Genomic DNA, 23,058 nt, shown 5'->3' on the forward strand with positions numbered 1-23,058 from the left:
AACTGAAGTATCATAAAACTACAGTTTTATAAGCTAACATACAAAATTATATATGGTTTAGAATTAAAAAGATCATGAGCGAAGTTTCTAAAACTCAAAAAAGGCTATAGTTTTTTACAAAACTATGGTTTCTCAAGATTTGTTGTATCTAAACACCTAGTAGCTTTTAAACACCAAAGTATTTATAAAACTATAGTATTTCTCTAATACTTTAAAAATACTTTGTATCAAAATAGAACCTAATGGTTTAGATTTGTCATAAGCTAAATCATTTTAATTTTGATTAAATTTATAAAAATATAATTTATGATACCAAATAAATATTAGATTTCTCATAAAATATATTTTCATATTTGACCTATTTGATGCCATCAGCATTGATGTATTTTCCTATAAATTAAGTCAAATTTAAATTGGTTTGATTTAGGATAAAACCAGCAAGAGGGAGTAAATAATCATGTTGCATAAATTGAAGAAAATATATACGGATAAAGAAGTTATCTTCTTCTCAGTTTTAATCATCTTAGCGTACATATGCCTTGGAAGCCCAGTTTAGCCCATATAAAAATGTTTAATGACGTGTCCTATCCAATCAAAGTAGGCCATTTAGCCTCAAAAACAAAATGGTACCTTATTCGAGCAGGCCCAACTAGTGCAATAGTTGAAGTTTTGTTTCTGTCGCAAATTGGATTACAGCCCAATTTACTAGTTAAAGTGACGCCTCCTCGCTTAGAAAATACTCCCTCCATTTATTTATTTCTTTCGTCTAAGTAAAAAAAATTTATTCAAAAATCTCGCTTGTGATTTACCTATATTTTATTATCTTTTTTACTGCTCATTAGCTACCGCTTGTCTTCACTCTGTTGTTTATTGATTATTCCTTGCCTCAGTTTGCGATGATTAAATACAAACTAAGTATTTTTGCTCTGCTCCTTGGTCATTATGCCAAAAGCTAAAACGATAAAGATGAATGAACAGAGAGAATATGAAGACAACAAAAGAATTAATATTTTAGAAACTAGAAAAATATTCTGCGTGTTGCTGCAGAAATAGCATGTGAAATTATACTATTTATATTTACTTATATGGACAAATGAAATTATAATACATGTTAGTATTTGATTTTTTAGCACTCTAACGTCCATCCATCCTAAAAAAAGTCATATTTTAGATTTGTCCTATAGTCAAATTATTTCAAATTTAACCAAATTTATATATAAAAAATTACTAATATTTGCTAAATAAATATTGTTAAATTTATCATGATATATATCTTTATATTCTAACTATTTGGTGTTATAAATATCGATATTCTTTCATGTAAATTTGGTCTCGCTACATTTATTGGTCTCGCTACATTTGTTGGTTTCCACCAATTTGTCAACGCCTTCTCCCGATCTGCTGGTCAGCAGGTCAGCTCTCAACTTCACCTTCCCAGCCTTCAAGTCTTCCCCAGTCCACTCCATCTCCATCCCCCACGAGCTCCATAAACTAATCTCAGATGTCAAGCTCGCTTCAAATTCTTAAATCCAACCCCATTTGCATCTGAGCACGAACGCGCATTGCTCCAGAACTCGCCTAGCAAGAAACCATCAAGAAGGGAAGGGAGCTTAGGCACCGGTCAAGAATCCAAGAAGGCAAGAAAAGAACCATGCTGGAAGATGACGCCGCCATGGACGCGGATAGCCTCGTCGGCCAGGACCCGACGTCGGGGGCGCGGCCAAGCGGCGGGGAGCGCGACTGGGCGGCGGCCGTGCTGAAGCCGGTGCGGTGGATGCGGATGCTGTGCCGGGAGCTGGGCGCGACGTTCGTGGCTGGGGTGGTGCTGGTGTACGGCCTCAGCCAGGGCTTCGCCGGCTCCTTCTTCCGAGTGGCGTCGGACTACTACTGGAAGGACGTGCAGCGGTTGCAACCGGCCACTGTGCAGTTCCTCTCCGTCTTCTTCTTCATTCCATGGGTGCTCAAGCCGCTCTGGGGGATCATGACCGACGTCTTTCCCGTCTGCGGGTACCGCCGCCGCCCGTACTTCCTCTTCTCAGGTCAGCCGGCCGGCCGGGAATCAATCCTCAAGGCATTTTTTTTTTCAAAGGATTCGTCTTCAAAGCCATCTTTTTTATCTGTTGCCATCGTTATGTAGTAGGTATTAATTTCAGTTATATGCCTGCGTATAAACAGATTTCATTTTCCCCACAAGGATTTACCAATGCTTACTGTTAGGGCCCTTTTGGATTTGGATATGTTAATTGGTTACAATTGTTTATGCTCTTGATAAATAACGGCTTGACCATTGCTGTGGTGGTTGCTGAAAAACATGGCTCTAATTCAGCTTAACCATTGCTGGATGTGGCCTTTGTGAGTCTGAAAGGGATTTTGTAAATGTGGATGAGAGTGTTTCGACTGTGACATACCATTGTGGAGTAGGTTTGAATCCTTGGCAGTGTGTGCATTGTTTATTGAATGTTGATCTTAATTAGTCGGTGAAAAATTATGAGTGAGGTAGTGTTTGCCTCCTTTTGGGGTAAGATTATTTAGTACATGTCACTTTCAGCTTGTTTACCATTTTCAGAACAGTTTTCATGTTTCCAATCTAAGTCTTATCTATAGTTGTGTGTAGTAGAGTCTTCTTTCCATGCCTACAATTTTGAAAAGCTCCGTCACTCCGTGTGAGTATTCATCTGTGTAATTTGTACCTATTCAATTTATTTGGGTGTTATTATCCTGCTATTAATTAGAGTGTACGCAAGCTACACCTAAACTCTTGGCTTCTGACCCCACCCCCCCCCCCCCCCCCAATCGCACCCAATCTCCCCTTTTTGTGAGGGAATCCCCCCTCCCCGGTCGGCAGTAAGGTTTTATTTTCAGATACCAATTCTCAGAATGACGTGACTGTAACATACGATGCCATAAAATTTAATTGGAGTTAGTTTTTTTACATTCTCTTCTAGTAGCATGGTTGTACGGTGAAAATAGGAGACAAATGCAAAGATGATTGTTAATACTATTGCTTTATTATGACTCCAAAGATATTTAGTAGATTACAGGTTATAAGTGCATATTTGGTTTATTTTAACCAAATACATGGGACTGTAGGAGTTATGATTTGTCAGAGAGATCAATAGTTGTAGCAACTGTAGACATTTCTTATGGGAAATGGCAAGGTTCCCTACTGGCACATAGCAACTGTAGGCTTCACTGATAAATCCTTGTTTACTTTTCATGATGGTAGGAATACTTGGAACGGTTTCAGCTGCTATTGTTGCAATAACTGTTGGATTGCCAGTGAGTTCTGCTGTACTTTGCTTGGTGGGAATCTCAACAGCAGTCGCCATTGCTGATGTAACAATAGATGCTTGCATTGCAAAGAATAGTATTGATAAGCCGGCGCTGGCTCCAGACATGCAGAGCCTTTGTGCATTTTCATCATCTCTAGGTGCACTTGTTGGGTATGCTACAAGTGGCATGTTTGTCCATCATCTTGGAGCACAGGTCAATTTCTGTCCAAATGCTCTATTTTGCTAAGTTTCATCCATGTCTGTTGGTTCAGTGAGAAATTATATGTTTAATGACTTTTGGCTTAAATGTAGGGTGCGTTAGGTGTTATGGCTATAGCTCCTGCCACAGTGGTTTTCCTTGGATTTTTCATATATGAACTGAAAGCACGTCAACATAATGTTAAAGAGAAGGTATGTTGATGAGCAATCTTTCACCATTTAGTTATGATCATATTACTACTTCATTATATCAAATATGATGTTCTATCTGGCACCATCTCATGCGGCTTGGTTTGTCCAAGCTGAATTGTGTTATTCTACATTATTCTTCCAGAATACTATCCTAGTAAAGTTTTAGAATAAAATAATTCTGATGCTTCAGAAATTGAAATTCTTCAGGTAATCGTTAAATAAATTAATGAATTCTCTGTTGAACCAGAAGTGAACCTAGCAAGTTAACTGAAGAGAGTGGCGATGCATATGTATGTGGATGGGTGAGTGGGGACAAGAATTCATGTACACAACGTCGTAGTGATGAAAGAAACATGAAGAATACAGAATAACTTGATTTCTCACTGATATGCTAATGAAATGCAGGTTTTGAACAAGGTTAGTGGCGCAGTGAAAGGAATGGTTCGGACTATAAGGTATCCAGTAGTGTGGAAACCATCTCTTTACATGTTCCTTTCGCTGGCTCTGAGTATCAGCACCCATGAGGGGCAATTCTACTGGTATACTAACAAGACACCACCTAATCCTGGATTTTCACAGGTAAAAGTCTGTTTCCTTGCCTGCTTGATGTGATTGCTAATCAGTAGATCTGTTGAACAGAGCAATAGTAAATCTTTCTTTTCGAGAACAGAACAATGTTAATCTTGATCTGCATCATAATGGCCTGGTCCTGCACGATCTGAAGTCTGTGGCATGGATGACCCAAAGATGCGGTCTGTTCTGAAAAATGGATCTGCAGTTAAAAAATAAAATGAGACCAACCTATGAGGAACTAGATGGTTTTTTCATTAATTAAGAACAAAATAGGCACCCGAATTCGAGTTGAAGATGAAGGCGGACCTAGGTGGTTAGATGCATGACTACAAGTACCATCCAACTAGTTGAGTTAGGCTCACTTTGAATCTGCGATTCATATTAGTGAACATATTCTGTGTAGGGAAGCCATATTTGTTGTTTTGTACTGCCCTGCATCATAATGGCCTGGTCCTGCACGATCTGAAGTCTGTGGCATGGATGACCCAAAGATGCGGTCTGTTCTGAAAAATGGATCTGCAGTTAAAAAATAAAATGAGACCAACCTATGAGGAACTAGATGGTTTTTTCATTAATTAAGAACAAAATAGGCACCCGAATTCGAGTTGAAGATGAAGGCGGACCTAGGTGGTTAGATGCATGACTACAAGTACCATCCAACTAGTTGAGTTAGGCTCACTTTGAATCTGCGATTCATATTAGTGAACATATTCTGTATAGGGAAGCCATATTTGTTGTTTTGTACCGCCAGCAACCCATTGTGTCTTTAACTGCAAGTCAATTGTAGACATGCCGGATCCTCACAAATGGTTAGGTTGATGCTGTAATTACTGTGGTCATACATGTGAGGTGGGTATGAGGTCGACATGACATATGATCATCTTCACTTTTCATCTAAATTCCTTGCTTCCCACCTTTTAATCTCCGAATGCAATGCTTCATCTCTATCCTTATAACGCCAAAAGGGCATGAGAGATTGAGAGGAAAGTATCAAAACCTTGTTTGGATCACCTAAAACTAAAGTTAGGTGGACTAAAATTTAGTTGTACTGAAGTTTAGTGTATACCATCTTTAGTCTAGTGTGTTTGGATACATGGACTAAGAGTAGACTCATGGCTACCTTTTAGTCCACTTTAGTCTACATTTGTCAACTAATGGACTAATGGTTAGTTCTAGTAGGAACTAAAGTCTAGTTAACTTTTAGTTCTTCATCCTAGATTCAAGCCGTAACCTCAAGTTGTATATCAAGGCGCTAATCAACAACACCACCTCAGTCATCATGGCAGAGGCGGCTGCCTTGGCTCTTGCAGCCTTGGTCTCCACTATGCTTCAGATTGAGGAAATTTCTTATCTCACTGACAGCCAGCTTCTAGTGACCTATCTCAATGGTCCTGATCTCCGAAATCCACCTCATTGGGATGTCAAGCCTTTCACTGAAAGATTCTTATCTTCAGTGGCCAATAGAAGAATCCAGGTGCTCAAAGTTCAAAGAGATATGAACGCCACAGCTCACATTTTAGCCAATCAAGCATTTAGATCCTCTAAAGATCTTTGTAACTCAGTTAATGTATCTTGTTCAAACGCCTCTCATGGATGCAGCTGCCCCTCACAGTTGGCGCTGCAATGTGTATCCTATGAACCTTTTAGGATTATTGCAGCAAGATGCTGCTAATGAATTGTTTGCCCTTTGTCAAAAAAAAAAAAACTTTTAGTTCACATGTTTGGATACCTAGGCCTAATTTAGGTGACTAAAGTTTAAAGTTTAGGTGGGGATATCGAAACAGGCCTAGGTACAACACCAATCACTAAAGTAAACTGAAACTAACAAAAGCAAGATCGAACTGAAAGAAACCCAGATAAAAAAGCTGCCCTCGTGTGGTCCCACCAATATTGCTTGCTCAATAATGCTGTCCTGAATGTCCCTAACAGATGCCTATGATGAACTGGTAAACTACATTATCCTATGTTTTTTCAAAATTTCTTTCTTCTTATTTTAGCCTCGAATGTTAATCAAGTCTGGGTTGCTCTGTAGAAATGTTCTGTGCAGTAAAGTACCCAGTATAGACAGTAAGTTATGAGAGTCTTTTAGCACCAATTAAATATGACGACTCTGTCATGATTCTTCAAAAGAAAAGTTTTGAATCTTGAATGAACAAACAAAAACTTCCAAAAACCAAGTGCTCTTGGTGGGAAAAAAAAACACTCTGCAAATGCCAAACAGAACATTATTAGGGCATCACTGTCATGAGAACAATACAACAGATGCATGAAAAATCATTGTTTCACCCCCACCTCCATCTCCATGGATGCAGGAATTCGTCGGGCTGGTCCACGCCATCGGCGCGGTGGCGTCCATGCTGGGCGTCGTCGTCTACCACAAGTGGCTCAAGGACTACCCGTTCCGGAGCATCCTCCTGTACGCGCAGCTGCTGTACGGCGTGTCGGGGCTCCTGGACCTCACCTTCGTGCTCCGGTGGAACCTGGCGCTGGGCGTCCCCGACGCGGCGTTCGTGACCCTGGAGGAGTGCGTGTCCCGCGTGGTGGGCCGCGTCCGCCTGATGCCGATGATGGTGCTGAGCACCAGGCTGTGCCCGCCGGGCATGGAGGGCACCTTCTTCGCGCTGCTCATGTGCATCGACAGCCTCGGCGCGCTGGCGGCCAAGGCCGGCGGCGCGGCGGCGCTGCGCGCGCTGCGGGTGACCAGGACCGACTTCGGCCGCCTCTGGCTCGCCGTGCTGCTCAGGAACGTGCTCAGGCTCGCCACGCTCGCCGCCATCGGCCTCGTGCCCGCCGCGGGGCAGACAGACGTGCTGCTGGTGCCAAGCGAGCTCGGTCTGGTGCTGGTGAGCTCGCCGGCTAGTGTGGCCGACGACGAGGACGAAGAGAGGCTGCAGCTGGCGATGCTCACTTCACACACTGACGACGACGATGTATAATAATGATCCAACACGTTATCGTATACAAAAAGAGATTGACTGATCCACTGGATGATCTTGAGCATCGTTACTTTCGCTCCTGTCAAACAGCACATACTCTAGCATCCTCGATTCCACATCGAGCATCGATCTCGCGTCGCACACATGGCACATGCTGCTTGCTGTTACGCACGATGGACTCTCGCCTCTTGTCGAGAACAGTTCTTCAAATCAGGATTCCTACACTACACTTTGCATCCGGAAGCAGTTTTCACAAGTTGTTAGCCCAATTACAGCTACGTTTCTTCTTCTTCTTCTTCTTCTTCTTCTTCTTCTTCTTCTTCTTCTTCTTCTTCTTCTTCTTCTTCTTCTTCTTCTTCTTCTTCTTCTTTTTTTTTTCTTTCTTTTTGTCTCCTCTATTTGTTTTCCACGAAAGGAGCAAGAAATTCAATTTGTTTCGACGAAAGGAGCAGGAAATTTCTCAACGTCGAAGTAACATGTACACCCTTTTTCTTTTGCGACGAATGTAACATGTACACAGTAAAGTAAATAAAAATACTTGATCCTTTTCACTTTTTATTTCTGTCTTTGACGAGAGGGGACATTGATCATTATTTTTCTATTAGCATATATTCATAGGTCTATAATACATTAACAAAGTTCTAAAAATTACTTTTCGTGACAAATGAAAACATAGTTTTCTTATATTTTTAAACTACATTCTGAATGCAGTATTATGGCCATGTTTAGATCTCTCCAGCTTTTGCTAGTTTTTAACAATCTGGCTTTTGGAAACTAGGCGGAATCCAAACATACCAGTTTTTGCTGTCAATTTTCGTCAGATTCTTAAAAATCAAGGAACCTGTTGATACTAGTTTTTATCAGTTTCTTGTGACTCATAAAACAATGAATAAAATTAGATTCTTTAAAAACTAGGGGATTCAAACACCCCTACTAGTTTTTGCTCGTAATCTAAGTTTTAGAAACTAGAGGCAAAAACTGGTTTCTAAGAATCCCGAAACTGATCCAAATCAGGACAGACACAGTCCATATGGAAACCGGAAAAGAATTTGCGTTGTTGACAAGAAGAATGGCTGCATGCATGATCACATTCATGATGATCACAGCGGGTGGTGTTTGGAGCATTTTTGGACTTTGTTGAGACCGGCCGGTCTCTTGCGTTGCAGAGTTGCAGTGTCATGTCGTCATGCGCGAGTTGTTGTTGTATTACGGCCAGAACCAGAACCAAGTAGAGTAGTAGAGCGGACAGATCCAGCGATCAATCCCATCCCAATCCCCCAATTACTCTTCTCACATGGCGATCGATTCGCCCAATGTGTTGTTACACCAGAGTACCAGTCTACCAGACCAGACTCAGACTCGTCCCGAGCATCACATGCGTGCGTGCGTGCGATCGAGAGGTTCGTCTCGTCTCGTCTCGCCACGCACGCACTGTTCCTTCAATTCCATTTGCTTTGCTTGCTCGTTCGGAACCCCCCCCCCCAATTTACGCGCGCATCAATCCTACTCCAAGTACTGCAGTGCAGTGCAACGCGGACGGCGGCACGGCCTGTGTCGGGGTCGGGGGTCGTCTTCCTCCTCTTGGCATCTTCTTCTCGGCCGTGCTACAGTGTGCGCCGGACAAAGGCAAGGCAAGGCAAGGCTGCGTCGCTGAACCCCTCGCCCCCGTCGCGCCTCGCCCTTCCTGACGCAGACATTAATGTCACTTACGCCCGGTTTTCAATGCGTCCACCCACGCACTCTGACGACGACTAAAACTCCGATCCCCCGCCCGCCTCTTTTTCCTCACCACGAGATACTCTTCCTCCCTCCTCCATGTCTACTGCTACTGCTAGCAATAAAGAAAACGTGTCAGCACCGAGGGGCCGGCCGGCTCCACCAGCTCAGCTCAGAAAGAGAGGAGGATTAAGGAGAGAGAACAGAGGGAATAGAGAGTACGTCTAGGAGTGAGCGAGAGATGAGAGAGAAGGGCCGTGTGGCGTGCGTGTGTGAGCTGCGCTGTGAGCACTGTCTGGTGCTGCGGCCAAGCAAGAGGACATGCATGTGAAGCCCCGCCCCCAATAATTCCTCTCCTCACCCACACAAAGGCCACAGCTAGCGAGTACAGGTACACCACCACCACCCCCGACCCGACGGCCAGCCGCCAGCTGCTGCGCCTTTGTTCCCATGCGCCGCAACAAGCCTCCCTCCTCTCACTTGCTCACGCCATCAAGAATCTTCCCCCCCCCCCCTCTTCCTCCTCGCTCCTCCTGCCTGGCCTCTCTCTCCCCTCTCCTCCCTCCTGTGAGTGAGTGAGCTGGAGCCGAGCGGCTAGCGGAGCGAGTAATGGCATGGGGAGCTTGCACTGCTGCGCTCCTGCTGCTGCTCCTCCTCGCCGCCGCCGCCGCCACCGCAGCAGCAGGTGGTAATGGCGGCGGCGTGCATTGCCTTCACCTTGAGGAGGACGGGAGCCGGCACCGGCACCAGCACCACCTCAGCAGGAGAGCCTTGCGGCAGGGGAGGCAGAGGCACCCGCACCACCTGAGGTCAAGTAAGTTTTTCTCTTTCTCCGTTCCATCTCCCTGCTGCCCGGTTTCTCCGGTGTTCTTGGATGGAATGGAAACAAGAGGAATCAATGGCCGGCTTGGGGTTGCGGCCTTCGGGGGGACACCGGACACCAGAAAATAATGGTTTCAGCCAGTGCCAGTCCGTCCCAATGCACATGCTTCTGCCAGCAGCACCAGCAATGGCCATCTGCCTGACTGCCTCTGTTCATAACCATAGATTGTTTTTTTTTCTGTTCCTGGTGAAGCGGTTGCCGACTGACTCGGCTCACTTCCGTTCTGGAAGCAAATGTATTGGATTTGGAAACTCTGCAAATGCTAATATTAGAAGGTGGGGGGCAAAAAAGAGAGCTTATTTGGAAAGCGGCAATCAGAAAGAGCGACCGAGCGAGCTCGCTCGTCTTGCCATGGATATGGTGGGACTGACTGCGCGAGGAATGGCTGGCAATGCGATTTCCATGGTGTTTTTTCAGTTTTTCGGGGTCAGGGCTCTGCTGCCACTGCCAGAAGTAGCACGTCCCAAGTACTTTTTGATGTGCGTGGATTACATAAACAACTATCAGAATAGTAAATTACTAGATTTCCATTCCATGTGGTAGGTGGTGGTGAGTGACACCACGCCGTCACGCAATTTCTCAGCTTCCCTGACTTCACCGTCTCATCCTCACGGTGTGTGTGTGTGTGTGTCCACTGTCGGTTTTGTATGTTTGCGACGTACGTCCAGGAGCCGTGGGTGGCGCCACGGTGCTCGAGCTCAGGCACCGCAGCTTCAGCTCCGCGCCGCCGGCCAGTAGCAGGGAGGAGGAGGTGGACGGCCTCCTGTCCACCGACGCCGCGCGCGTGTCGTCGCTGCAACGGCGCATCGACAGGTACAGGCGGCTGATGATCACCTCGTCGGCCGAGGTGGCGGTGGCGGTGGCCGCGTCCAAGGCGCAGGTGCCCGTCACCTCGGGCGCCAAGCTCCGGACGCTCAACTACGTGGCCACCGTCGGGCTGGGCGGCGGCGAGGCCACGGTGATCGTGGACACGGCCAGCGAGCTCACCTGGGTGCAGTGCGCGCCGTGCGAGTCGTGCCACGACCAGCAGGACCCGCTCTTCGACCCGTCCTCGTCGCCGTCCTACGCCGCCGTGCCCTGCAACTCCTCCTCCTGCGACGCGCTGCAGCTGGCCACGGGCGGCACGTCGGGCGGCGCCGCGGCGTGCCAGGGCCAGGACCAGTCGGCGGCGGCCTGCAGCTACACGCTCAGCTACCGCGACGGCTCCTACTCCCGCGGCGTGCTGGCGCACGACAGGCTGAGCCTGGCCGGGGAGGTCATCGACGGCTTCGTGTTCGGCTGCGGCACCAGCAACCAGGGCCCGCCGTTCGGCGGCACGTCGGGCCTCATGGGGCTCGGCCGGAGCCAGCTCTCGCTCGTCTCCCAGACCATGGACCAGTTCGGCGGCGTCTTCTCCTACTGCCTCCCGCTCAAGGAGTCCGACTCGTCGGGGTCCCTCGTCATCGGCGACGACTCGTCGGTGTACCGGAACTCGACACCGATCGTGTACGCCTCCATGGTGTCCGACCCTCTCCAAGGTCCCTTCTACTTCGTGAACCTGACCGGGATCACGGTCGGCGGCCAGGAGGTGGAATCCTCGGGCTTCTCGTCCGGCGGCGGCGGCGGCAAGGCCATCATCGACTCCGGCACCGTGATCACGAGCCTCGTGCCGTCGATCTACAACGCCGTCAAGGCCGAGTTCCTGAGCCAGTTCGCAGAGTACCCGCAGGCTCCGGGGTTCTCCATCCTCGACACGTGCTTCAACATGACCGGGCTCAGGGAGGTCCAGGTGCCCAGCCTGAAGCTCGTGTTCGACGGCGGCGTGGAGGTGGAGGTGGACTCCGGCGGCGTGCTCTACTTCGTCAGCAGCGACTCCTCGCAGGTGTGCCTCGCCATGGCGCCCCTGAAATCCGAGTACGAGACCAACATCATCGGCAACTACCAGCAGAAGAACCTGAGGGTCATCTTTGACACCTCGGGCTCTCAGGTTGGTTTTGCACAGGAGACGTGTGGTTATATTTGACTTGACTGGGACTGAGACTGGATGCATGGGCATGGGGGCAGGGGCAGCAGCCATGGGCTATATATGTGAATATCTTTATACTTGCAGATTTGTTTCTGAGATTACCTCTGGTGATTGGCAAATGGTAATACAGTGTTTAGTTGTTGGCAAATGAACAAGCACTCACGGTTGTTGTTTTTTTTCTGTTTTCCTGCCAGTTCCCCGTGCTTCATCTGGGATCAATTTGCATTGCAGGGAACCAGTGGAATTCTGCGTTTAGTTTTATCCAATCTATAGTTAATACAAACAGAATGTCCATACAACCTGCTGGCTGCTGCCACAAAAGAGATTAGTGAAACAGATAGAGATTGTGAGAACTCCAATTTCCATCTGTTCTATGAATTAGTATAAGTGTACAAGGCACGTCGACGGCCACATGGGAGAAAGATGCGGTATTATAAAGTTTTCTTATCACGACTGAAAAAGGAGATCAGGTGGTCATGCCGGTCCTTTAGTGACCAGAATTCAGACGTGGAGGGCCGAGGTCCTCCACGGCCTTTGCATTTGAAGACACGCGCAAGAAAACAGCACACAGGGAATATACAAGCACTGTGGAGAGGAATGTGTTGCTACAGAATACAGATCATGTCATGTCACGCGATGGTTATCCGCGAATCGGTACGGCATAGGCTTTATTTACTCTAAAATCCAAAAACATTTTAAAATTCGCAAGACATCAAATCTTGCGGCACATATATATATATATATATATATATATATATATATATAGAACATTAAATATAGATAAAAAAAATTAATTACACAGTTTGTCTGTAATTTGCAAGATAAATCTTTTGAACCTAGTTAGTCCATGGTTAGACAAATAATTATCAAATACAAACGAAAATGGTACAGTGTTAAAATCCAAAAAAAAAATCAATCTAAACAAAGAAATCCAGTGTCATAACGGTGAATCTCCAATCTCAATCCACTATATACAATGGCGTAGCCAGGGGGTGCTAGCAGGCGCCATGGCACCCCCAATGGTCTGAAAATTTCTTAAACAACCCTGCTTCAACCATTATAGTAATAGGTATTTGAAAGGAAAGAAGTTCTTGAACCAAGCCTTACCCTCATCTTGGCCCCCCTTAGTTTTTTGTCTGGCTCCGCCTCTGACTATATACACCCACCCCCAAATCGGAGAATGAAACTGTACTGATAATACGAATTCTAGCAAGAATATTACCATAGTAGTCGTAGAAAACGTGATACGAATTCTAGCAGAAGGATTACCATAGTAGTGATAGAAACAGGGATGAAAAGGCATGTAAACGTCGATATTTACTTTTGTAAAATAAAATAAAATGTATCGGGGTGCGAGTATTGGAGTCTAGAATATATGAAACCCTCGCTCAAGCTGGTCTCATCCTACTTCCCGGTTTCAACAGTATATATACATTTAACTGGAATTATCAACAGACGCGCAATCCGTGAAGAAGAAAAACAAAACCTAGATAGAAGGGAAAAAAAAAAGGAAAAACAGGCATAGTACAATCACGGACGCACAATCCGTGAAGCCAGTGCAGCACAGTCGGTAAGCATAACGAGCTCACCTGACCTGACAGTGTCCCCCTGCCTGACCCGCGTGCTGGAGCCGCCCGCCCTTTCGGTGGGTGCGCGGCGGACAGCGCTAGCGACCAAGGAACAGGGCCTTGTTTAGTTCCGAAAAAATTTTGGAGTTCGCTACTGTAGCACTTTCGTTTTTATTTGATAAATATTATCCAATCATGAACTAACTAGGATCAAAAGATTCGTCTCGTGATTTACAGACAAACTGTGTAATTAGTTTTTGTTTTCGTCTATATTTAATGCTTCATGCATGTGCCGCAAGATTCGATGTGACGGGGAATCTTGAAAACTTTTTGGATTTCGAGGTAAACTAAACAAGGCCCAGGCTGTGAACCAGGCCACAACTCCAGTCCAGAGGCCAAGCCCTGCCGCATCCGCATCCATTCTTTGAGCCAAAACAGCCTTCAGCTGGCTAGTAGATTTGAGATCAAACCCGGTGCCAAGTTCCCCACCATAATTGATAACTCTGGTATGGTATTAGGCCTTGTTTAGTTCCAAAAAATTTTACAAAACAGGTACTGTAGCACTTTCGTTTGTTTGTGACAAATATTGTCCCATCATAAACTAACTAGGCTCAAAAGATTCATCTCATCAATTCCGACCAAACTATGCAATTAGTTTTTATTTTCGTCTATATTTAATACTTCATGCATGCGTCTAAAGATTCGATGTGACGGAGCGGTAGTATTTTTCAAAGGGGTTGGTTATGTGTGCCTGACTGGCTGACACTACAGATCGGAGGGGCACGACCGCAGAAGGTTTGCCACATGCAGGAATAGTGCCATTGGGTTATGGGGGGTCAGGAATCAGGGAAGTGTCAGTCAAGTAAGCAGGCTGATGATGGGCAGTGCTCCCATGTTTGACTTTGACCAGATCCTACCAACTCATTTCGAGGATTAGACTGCCTCACTTCACACTATTTATGCGTGCAAATGAACTGGTTACCTTAATGATCCGAGGAAAACACATGGCGATGGCGTCCAATAATCCATTGGAAATCTCATCGGGATTGAGTTCGTAAACCCAATCTGCATACAGCACTCACAAGTCACAACAGTGCTATGCTGAATATACCAGCCAGTTGAGTCCCAGAAACAAACAAGTATTTTGGAAAATTAAACTAGAGCACTCAAATACATTTTTCATTTCTCTTATGGAGACGTTTGAAATCAATCAATATTTGCAATCCTCACAATCAGCTACAACTAGTGCCGCATCGGGGTAAAAAAAAATGAAGTAAACACAAAATAGAGGATACGACCTTCTATGTTGCGCATGCATATTGGGGTACAAAACATTTTTGCCTAACGAGCTCGTGCAGATCGTGGACGATTTTGAACACAGCATCCGGTCGTGCTAGTTTGAGGGCATTCTGGGACATTACTCTGAGTTCGTCTGACCTTGGGCCGAACCAGTCGGCAACTATCTTCGCGATCTGTTCTGGAGATTTCGAGAACTTTCCACATCCATTTTCAACAACGTACGGGACATTGCCAGCTTCCTGTTTAAGTTAAGAGACGATTTTAAAATGAAATATATATCATGCTTAGCATAAGATTAATACTCATGTCACGACATTAGTTTAATGCCAATGATATTTGTTAAGTAGAGAGCGTGGTGGGCCATACAAGGCTAATAGTAGATGGGCCTTCAATATTTAGAGCAAGTATTATAGCAGGCTGTAAGCCAGCTAAATGCTGAGGTGGAGGAGAAAGAAGAGGAGAGAGAATAAAAGTGGGCTGCAAGCTTACAGCCGGCTCAGACACAAAAATCAAGAAAGCCTGTGAGACAGACAAGTGGGCCATATATTAATAATGATGAGCTAACCATTATATGAGTGGGCTGTAAGAAGGCTATAAAAAAATCTTACAACCAGCAGCTGGCTGTACTATAATACTTGCTCTTAGGTTGCTAGTACACTAAGGCCTTGTTTACTTTCACCCCAAAATCCAAAATTTTTTCAAGATTTCTCGTCACATCGACTCTTTAGACGCATGCACGGAGTATTAAATATAGACAAAAAAAAACTAATTGCACAGTTTGGTCAGAATTTACAAGACGAATCTTTTAAGCTTAGTTAGTCTATGGTTGGACAATAATTACCACAAACAATCAAAAGTGCTACAGTGTCGTAAAATTTTTCCCTTCAGAAATTAAACACGGCCTAACTTTGAATTTAAGATTTTTAGAATTTGATGATTGGCAACGGTCATGTGTAAGAAGGAAAACTACATTTATTTCACCTAAAAGTAAGAGTACACTGTTATTTAGACCCTGAATGAGCCCCTTTGAAGAAATCAACTTAGTCAATTTGACTGGTTCTCAATCTCAACTGAACAGCGAACTATTTTTGCTGGTTCCTTCAAGTGCCATCCTAAATAGTTACAAGTAACCCTGTTCATGGTTTGGTGCCAACCAATCCAACCCATGAAACCAGCCTACCGGCAGTTTTCATACAGGTTGATCTAGACCGCAGTTTGGACCAGCCAACCAGTGTACAAGCAACCCTGTTCATAGTTTGGTGGCAACCAATCCAACCCGTGAAACCAGCCTGTCAAAACCGACTCAACAGTTTCCATACGGGTTAGCTAGACTGCAGTTTGGACCAGTCAGCCCGTCTAGCAGAGCCAAATTGCGGAGATCATCAGCAACCAGCAACCCTCAAAAAGAAAATGTCCACCAGCACTGCGGCAGCTACAGCCGTAGTCGATTGTGTGAGTAGCATGAGTTATGGTGAAGCTGGGCCAATTGCCATGGCTCCACCTCCGACAGGGGCCACCCTTAACGCACTATTCTTGCCAGCAACCGTACAGAATCAATGCCACTGAGAACCCCCACAGGCAGTATCTCCTCATGCTGGTTGCCCTGAACTTTCTCTCCATGAGTGGTTCAATCATAAATTAGGGTAAGGGATTTGGTAAGATCAGAGAAAAAATTGCGGAAGTGCAACAAATCCTTGAACCATCCATAGTGCTGTGGTCTTCTGTTGATCTTCCAAATTGCGGCAGTCTGCTTGGTCATGAGAGGAAGACAGGGAGACGGAGAAGGAAGATGGCAACAGTGTATGAGGGGTCAAACTACAGGAGGCGGCGTACGGGCAGCATTGGCAGCACCAATCATCTTTGTTGGGTTCAGTAGGTGCCGGTGGATGTTGTTAGTTCATCACAGCCAGTTTACAGTCAAACTTGAACCTGATGGTTTGTTTTGGTTTCTTAACAAAACTGGCTAAAAGCGTGAGTGAAGAGGCCTGTATCAGTGTAATTAACTGGTGAACCATAAGAGTGAAATCAAGAGATGATAATCTTACATGGGCAAGTAAATTTTTTATACGTACACATCTAAACAAGCCTAGCGGATGATTTGGAGCTAAACTTGAGCTCATGGTGAATCTATGTCAGTACAACAATCTTCTATTTGTGTGATTTTTACTCACTACTACTGGATATTTAACATTGAAATGGTCAAATACGTCAATGATCCAGGGAATAATTTCAATGTTCTTCAGACAGCTCATATTTGAGGAGAGCGAGATGCAGCACCATGAGAACTAATAATGGAATAGAACAGCCCCTAAGGCCTACACTGAGTTGCTAAAGAAAAATACCTTCCCCTGACCCACGTGCTAGAGCCACCCTTCCGGTGGGTGCACTGCGGACAGCGCTATGGACCAAGAAACAGGCTGTGATCCAGGTCAAGATCCAGTCCAGAGAGAGCCCTGCCGCATCCGTATGTGCTCTGCTCAAACATGGCAAAACGATCCATAGCCTCCAGAGCTCAGGATTTTTTGAGATTTTTTGGACCAGCCAACCCATATAGAAGAGCCAAACTGTGGAGATCATCAGCAACCAGCGCCGTAGCAGCTATGTCTGTAGTTGATTGCATGACTGCATAAGTTATGGTGCAGCTGGGGGCAACTTGCAATGGCTCCACCTCTGGCAGGGCCACCCTCAACGCACTATTCTTGCCAGTGATAGTACAAAATCGATGTCGCTGAGAACCCCCCACCAGCATATCTCCTCAAGTGTGTGTCGAGTGGACCAAGCCCTTTGGAGTCAAGCTGGGGCCTGTGCTTCTTCCACCGTGGCAGTTGCAGCAGCACAGAGGCTCTCATGCTGGTTGCCATGAACTCTTCTTGCTCCATGAGTGGTTCAATCACAAATTAGGGTAAGGGATGGGGTAAGAACAGATAGAAAATTGGCGGAAGTGGAAGAAATCCTTGAGCCATCCATATTGCTCCTTCTCGCACCGCTTGTGCCTCTGGCAGTCTTCTGTTGATCTTCCAAATTGTGGCATTCTGCTTGGTCATGAGGAAGACAAAGAGACAGAGAAGGAAGAGGGCGAGTGTAGGAAGGGTCAAAGTGTCAAACTACGTGGAGGCGGTGTACGGGCAGCATTGGCAGTGCCAATCATCTTCGTCAGGTTCGATAGGTGTTGTTAGCAGCATCATCGCATCTGGTTTACAGTCAAAATGGGCATCTGATGGTTTGTTTTGGTTTCATTAACAAAACCAGCTAAAAGCGTGAGTGAACAGGCCTAGTTGCAAGGTAAGAGGATCAGTGCAATTAACAGTTGCTTATACCTTTTATATAGGTTATACTGAGTGAACCACAAAGATGAAGTCAAGGTATGATGATCTTACATGGACAAGTAAATTTTGGATGGGTAAACATCTAAACAAACCTAGGCCTTGTTTAGTTCACCCCGAAATTCAAAAACTTTTCAAGATTCCCCATCACATCGAATCTTGTGGCACATGCATGAAGCATTAAATATAGACGAAAACAAAAACTAATTGCATAGTTTGTCTGTAATTTACGAGACGAATCTTTTAAGCCTAGTTAGTCTATAATTGGACAATATTTGCCACAAACAAACAAAAGTGCTACAGTAGCGAAATCCAAAATTTTTCACAACTAAACAAGGCCCTAGCCATGATTTGAGCCAAGCTTGAGCTCATGGTATATGGTATATGAATATATGACAGTACAACAATCTTCTATGTGTGTGGCTTTTACTGACTGTTTCTCGTAGATATTTAACAAAGAAATGGTCAATGAGTCAATAATCCAGGGGATAATTTCAATGTTCTTCAGATAGCTCATATTTGAGGAGAGCAAGATGCCAATATGTAGCACCAATGCACCATGAGAACTATAATGGAACAAAACAGTCTCTACAATGAGTTGCTAAAGAAAAATACCTGTCCAGCAATATAACCATTTAGAATAATTGGTAAGCCACGGATCATCGCCTCTGCAATTGTACCAGGTCCTGCCTGAAATTCAACAGAAATCATGTATCACAACATCACCACAAATTATGTACATGTATCACATATTCAAAAACAAGCTGCATGATTTGAACATGAGAGGCTAATGTAAAGCATACCTTTGTGATGATACAATCACAAGCACCCATACATTCTTCCATCTTTGTAACAAAGCCTTTCACCTATTATGTTAAACAAAAAATAAGGATTTATGAAGAAATCTGAATGTGCAAGAGCCAAGAGGTGTGATATATAAGAGCTGCTTTTAGTTAGAGACTTTTTTGAAGAAGATATCCATATGATGTCATTGCTGCAGTATTTCGTCTCATGTATTCGAAGTTCAAAAATACACTGCTACTAGCCAATAAACAATGTACCTTGGCTTAAGTTCATTTAAGTTATCTATGCAGTTAAGGGTTGAAGAAAAATTCTTTTGCTGAGGAAAAAGCAACATCAAGAAACTGGTAAGGCAGTTGTAATGTTAAACTTATTGGATATTACAAATCAGCTTAAAGGGAAGTACCTGAACTGGAACTTTCCAACTTATCGACTGCAATCGATTGACCAGCTTCTTATTACGCCCACAAATTACAAGTATTTGACCAGTGGGTTCCCCTAGGTTTTCATCATACAGAGAATCACCAAGCGCTTTAGCAGTGGCCTCAATAGGACCCATCCCTTCACCCCCACCCATTAATAAAACAGCAGGCAGATCTTCATCCATGCCTAAGTCTCTTCGCAGTTCATCCTATTAAAAAGGATAACAATAGATACTACAATCAATAAGTTTTGAAAGATGGAAAAGATTCATAAAAAACAGTAGGACAATGCTACACTGCATGTAGCTGAAGAAATTTTGTACCTTCGGCCGAATAGGTTTGACAAAAGAGGGTCGAACCGGGAGGCCATAGACTTTAATCTGTGAGGGCTTCAGACCAGCTTTTAGTGCTCTCTTTTCCACCTCAGTTGATGGACAGTAACATCTAGTGACAAGCTTATGGAACCTAAAGGGCAACAGTAGAATAACTATTTCATTGTAAGAGTGTATGTCTCACATTTTGATAAGAAACTACAAAAGTATTTGAGTTATGCAGAACACCGAGGCCAGCATACCATGTTGGGTGACAGGTGCTGAGATCCGTGATAACAGTTGTGAATGGGATCTTATCCAAGAGACCTTTGGATCTTAGAATTCGGAGGGGCACATGTTGCATTAAAGGGTGTACACTGATAATTACATCTGGTTGGTACTTTAATAGACCTTTTGCAACCTCTCTGCATAAAGAAGTGGCAATTTCAGAGAAGAGGAGAGAGACAGAGCTAGCTACAGAACAGCACAATTTGTAAGAAAACCATGGTTTACTTCCTATGCAGGATTTTGAGAATCCTACACACATCTGATGCTAGTCATCACAGGCAGTCATAGGATTAAGGCCCTAGGATACAAATATAGTCTGGTACTTACTCCATCCCAAATTATAAGACGTTTGACTTTTTTTACCCTAAGTTTGACCACTCGTCTTATTCAAAAAATTTGTGTAAACATAGTCACATTTAAGTCATTATTGAAGAATTTTTGTTAATAAACCAAGCCACGACAAAAGAAGTGATATTTTGCACAAATTTTCGAATAAGACGAGTGGTCAAACTTATTGTCAAAAAAGTCAAACGTCTTATAATTTGGGATGGATTGAGTATCTGGAATACAAAGTTGTTCATTGTTGTTCTTCGTGGTTATCTTTGTTCTTCAATCAGTACAAGATTTAGTTCATGATGGGCAATATAGGTCCAAAACTGCAGGCACATGAATATATTTTTTGATTTTGACTCTGCTAATGTGGCAGGAAATAGGGGTGAAAGCCTCACTCTGATAAAAGAAAAATACAGAAAGGAAGTATGAAAAACGATAAATAACAAATTTTCCTAATATACATCACGTAGTGGTTATTCAGTGCTACCAGCTGTACAAGGAAATCATCTTGTTGTCTAAGCACTGAGGTAAGCAAAATTGTATGAAAAACAATGTATCTTATTTTGCATTACAAATGTACAAGCCTAGTAATTCATGAAGGTGGCGAGAAAACTATGGAGACCCTTCCATAATGTAAAATAGAAATTGTGATATAGCCAGTAACCTTGCTATGAATGTGGATGTTGCAGCAAAATGAGGTTGATGGATTACACGTGGTGCAGTACCATAGTATGTCATCTTCCACAAGGGTCCATGTTTCACCAAAAAACTATAGCTCCTAGGCAGTTGATTAAATGGCCATGGAGTGTGGTCGGTCCACAGATCAGTGACAAATACCTGTAAGTGGAATATCAGTCATTGGTTCATTGTATATTTAAGAACTAAATTAATGCAGATGACACTTGGCACCATAAATCGAGAAGTACCAACTACTCAAATTCCCCCATTCTCCTATATATACAGCAATGAATAATAAAAATTATGCGTCGCTTCATTACTGAATATTTAGCCATTCCAACATTGACAAGTCACTAGGCGATACCAATGAGCACCACTATAAGCAAACAAATGGGCATCCTTCTTGTCCAATAAAAGGCCTGCATCAGTACAGCATTATGCTAAAGCATCAAAAGAGGGTAGTGGTTGCACGGACAGACAGTATCATGGCAAAAGATTTCCCCATAATTTGCTGTTGTGGGCACATCAACCTAAAGTATAAGTAGGGTAGGATAGGACGACCTTATTCAACGCTGAACAAGCAGCAGCAAAATCAAATTAATGATAATTGCACCAACCAAGTTCGTACAGCTTAGTGTGTGGAATGTCTTAAATGCCGTGAGTGTAAACATAAGGCAACTTCGAATGCGAAAAATTCAAGTGAAAGTGTAAGAGTGTACAAGCTACACGTCCTAGAATACGACTTCTACAGGTGTATGTAAATCCCAGGCGCGAAGAGAGCAGCAAAACCCGCACCTGATAGTCGTCGCCGAACTCCTGGGTGAAGGCAGACTTGATGGCCTCGGCAGACGCGCGGTGACCGCCGCCCGTGTCGCTCATGAGGATGAGCACCTTCTTCGGCGCCTCGGCCCGCGCCGCGGCCTCCTCCACCTCGCCTACCCCATCCACATCCCCTCCGCCCCCTCCTCCTCCCCCATCCCCGGCGTTACCCCCGCCACCGCCGCCGGCGCCGAGACCCACGCCCAGGGACGCGAACCCGAGCGGCGCGATTTGGTTCCCGTGCAGCCGCACGAACCGCGCGAACTCGCCCCACATCTGGTGGAGCCGCGACGCCGCCGCGGAGGAAGTGGGGCCCGGCACGGAGATGGCGACGGAGAGCGCTCGGGGCCCGCGGCGCGGGAGGAAGGAGGCACGGTGGGAGGAGGAGGGCGCGGGGGAGGCGGAGACGGAGAGTGCGGCGCCGGGGAGCGGCGCGGAGAGGAGCGGGGACGGGACGCACAGGAAGGCCGCCGGGAGCGCCGGCTCGGCGGTCGGCGCGGGCATCGCGGCGACGAGGAGAGGTCAGTCTCGTGGCATTCGAGTGCGGGGCGGGGGCGCGCGGGCGCGGTGGTGGAGTGGAGGTGGGGGAGAGGGGAAGGTGAGCCACACAGCCGGGAGGAGGGGGGTGCGCGTCGGTTTTGTTCGCGACGACGACGTCGATGTGTGTTGGGTTTGGGTCCGTGTGCGTGTGCGTGTCCGTGTCACCGTGTGGCTTCCCACCGGTCGGTGGCCGGTGGGGTTGGCAAGGCGTGTGAATTTGATGTGGGTTCCGGCGGCTAACGAATCATGACCAGCGAGGTCTTTGTTTTTTCCCATCCTGACCCGGCAAAAGATGGTCCCTGAAAGTGTATAAAGATTCTACCTAAGACTATCTCCAAACAATCCTCACCCAAAATACAAGACCCATTTGTCCTTTGGGTAGCGCTACAGGTAAAAGGTTCCATACCTATTTTTAGTCTTCTCCAACAACAAGACCTAAAAGACAACACTCTCTGCAAATGGGTCTCGAGGAGAGAGGATACCCAAATTTGGGTTATGCCTCTACTGATACCCAAAGTGGGTCTTCTGTATGGATCCTCTGTTGGAGGCTATAGGTATTGTGTTGGAGACCCATTTTGGATTTGGGTTCCCAAATGGCTCTCCTGTTGGAGATAGCCTAACAACTCAAAAACTCAAATCAATGTAAAGTCAAAACTAACCGAGTCATGTTACATGTGACTAATCGTCTAATATAATGTTTGTGAGAGAGAAAAAAGTCGTATGCTGTATGTCATCTTTTCCCTCAGGTATAGGTGGCCTTGTAAAATTTATATACATGATAGTATAGCTTCGCTCAAATGGCAAAGCAGTTGGTATGATGTATTCTTTGACACATGGATACACTGAACCAAGCACTCGATTAGTATCCTCCTCTCCAGCT

The 23,058-nt window shown here is 45.1% G+C and overlaps 3 protein-coding genes across 4 annotated transcripts; 2 read left to right on the plus strand and 1 right to left on the minus strand.

Moving 5' to 3' along the window:
* On the plus strand, positions 1,374 to 7,748 carry LOC8055991 (probable folate-biopterin transporter 6). The gene is made up of 5 exons (XM_002460187.2): positions 1,374 to 2,039; positions 3,227 to 3,486; positions 3,585 to 3,683; positions 4,089 to 4,262; positions 6,569 to 7,748. Exons 1-5 carry the CDS (start codon positions 1,652 to 1,654, stop codon positions 7,190 to 7,192), a joined length of 1,545 nt encoding a protein of 514 aa, XP_002460232.2. The 5' UTR covers positions 1,374 to 1,651; the 3' UTR covers positions 7,193 to 7,748.
* On the minus strand, positions 4,597 to 22,248 carry LOC8055993 (probable monogalactosyldiacylglycerol synthase 1, chloroplastic). 2 transcript variants are annotated; one of them, XM_021452879.1, is made up of 8 exons: positions 21,615 to 22,248; positions 20,806 to 20,978; positions 19,784 to 19,945; positions 19,533 to 19,674; positions 19,194 to 19,418; positions 18,790 to 18,852; positions 18,602 to 18,676; positions 4,597 to 4,772 (listed from the first exon to the last, which is right to left on the minus strand). In XM_021452879.1, exons 1-8 carry the CDS (start codon positions 22,140 to 22,142, stop codon positions 4,638 to 4,640), a joined length of 1,503 nt encoding a protein of 500 aa, XP_021308554.1. In that variant the 5' UTR covers positions 22,143 to 22,248; the 3' UTR covers positions 4,597 to 4,637. The 2 variants fall into 2 exon arrangements, with proteins under 2 accessions (XP_021308554.1, XP_002462401.1); XM_002462356.2 differs by lacking the exon at positions 4,597 to 4,772 and adding an exon at positions 14,483 to 14,902 and having other exon boundaries at positions 21,615 to 22,243.
* LOC8055992 (aspartyl protease family protein At5g10770) lies at positions 8,805 to 11,972 on the plus strand. The gene is made up of 2 exons (XM_002460188.2): positions 8,805 to 9,722; positions 10,460 to 11,972. The coding sequence occupies exons 1-2, from the start codon at positions 9,518 to 9,520 to the stop codon at positions 11,791 to 11,793; spliced, it is 1,539 nt and encodes a 512-aa protein (XP_002460233.1). The 5' UTR covers positions 8,805 to 9,517; the 3' UTR covers positions 11,794 to 11,972.

Source organism: Sorghum bicolor, chromosome 2, assembly GCF_000003195.3.
Source record: "Sorghum bicolor cultivar BTx623 chromosome 2, Sorghum_bicolor_NCBIv3, whole genome shotgun sequence".
NCBI classification, from domain to species: Eukaryota; Viridiplantae; Streptophyta; class Magnoliopsida; order Poales; family Poaceae; genus Sorghum; species Sorghum bicolor.

Coding starts and splice junctions, on each gene's coding strand:
- LOC8055991 (XM_002460187.2), top strand. CDS start 1,652: ATGCTGGAAGATGACGCCGCCATGGACGCGGATAGCCTCGTCGGCCAG. Junction 3,487..3,584: donor TCCATCATCTTGGAGCACAG/GTCAATTTCTGT, acceptor GCTTAAATGTAG/GGTGCGTTAGGTGTTATGGC. Junction 4,263..6,568: donor CTAATCCTGGATTTTCACAG/GTAAAAGTCTGT, acceptor CCATGGATGCAG/GAATTCGTCGGGCTGGTCCA.
- LOC8055992 (XM_002460188.2), top strand. CDS start 9,518: ATGGCATGGGGAGCTTGCACTGCTGCGCTCCTGCTGCTGCTCCTCCTC. Junction 9,723..10,459: donor CCCGCACCACCTGAGGTCAA/GTAAGTTTTTCT, acceptor ACGTACGTCCAG/GAGCCGTGGGTGGCGCCACG.
- LOC8055993 (XM_002462356.2), bottom strand. CDS start 22,142: ATGCCCGCGCCGACCGCCGAGCCGGCGCTCCCGGCGGCCTTCCTGTGC. Junction 19,946..20,805: donor ACATCCACATTCATAGCAAG/GTTACTGGCTAT, acceptor TTCTTTATGCAG/AGAGGTTGCAAAAGGTCTAT. Junction 14,903..18,601: donor ATGGTTATATTGCTGGACAG/GTATTTTTCTTT, acceptor TAACTTAAACAG/GAAGCTGGCAATGTCCCGTA.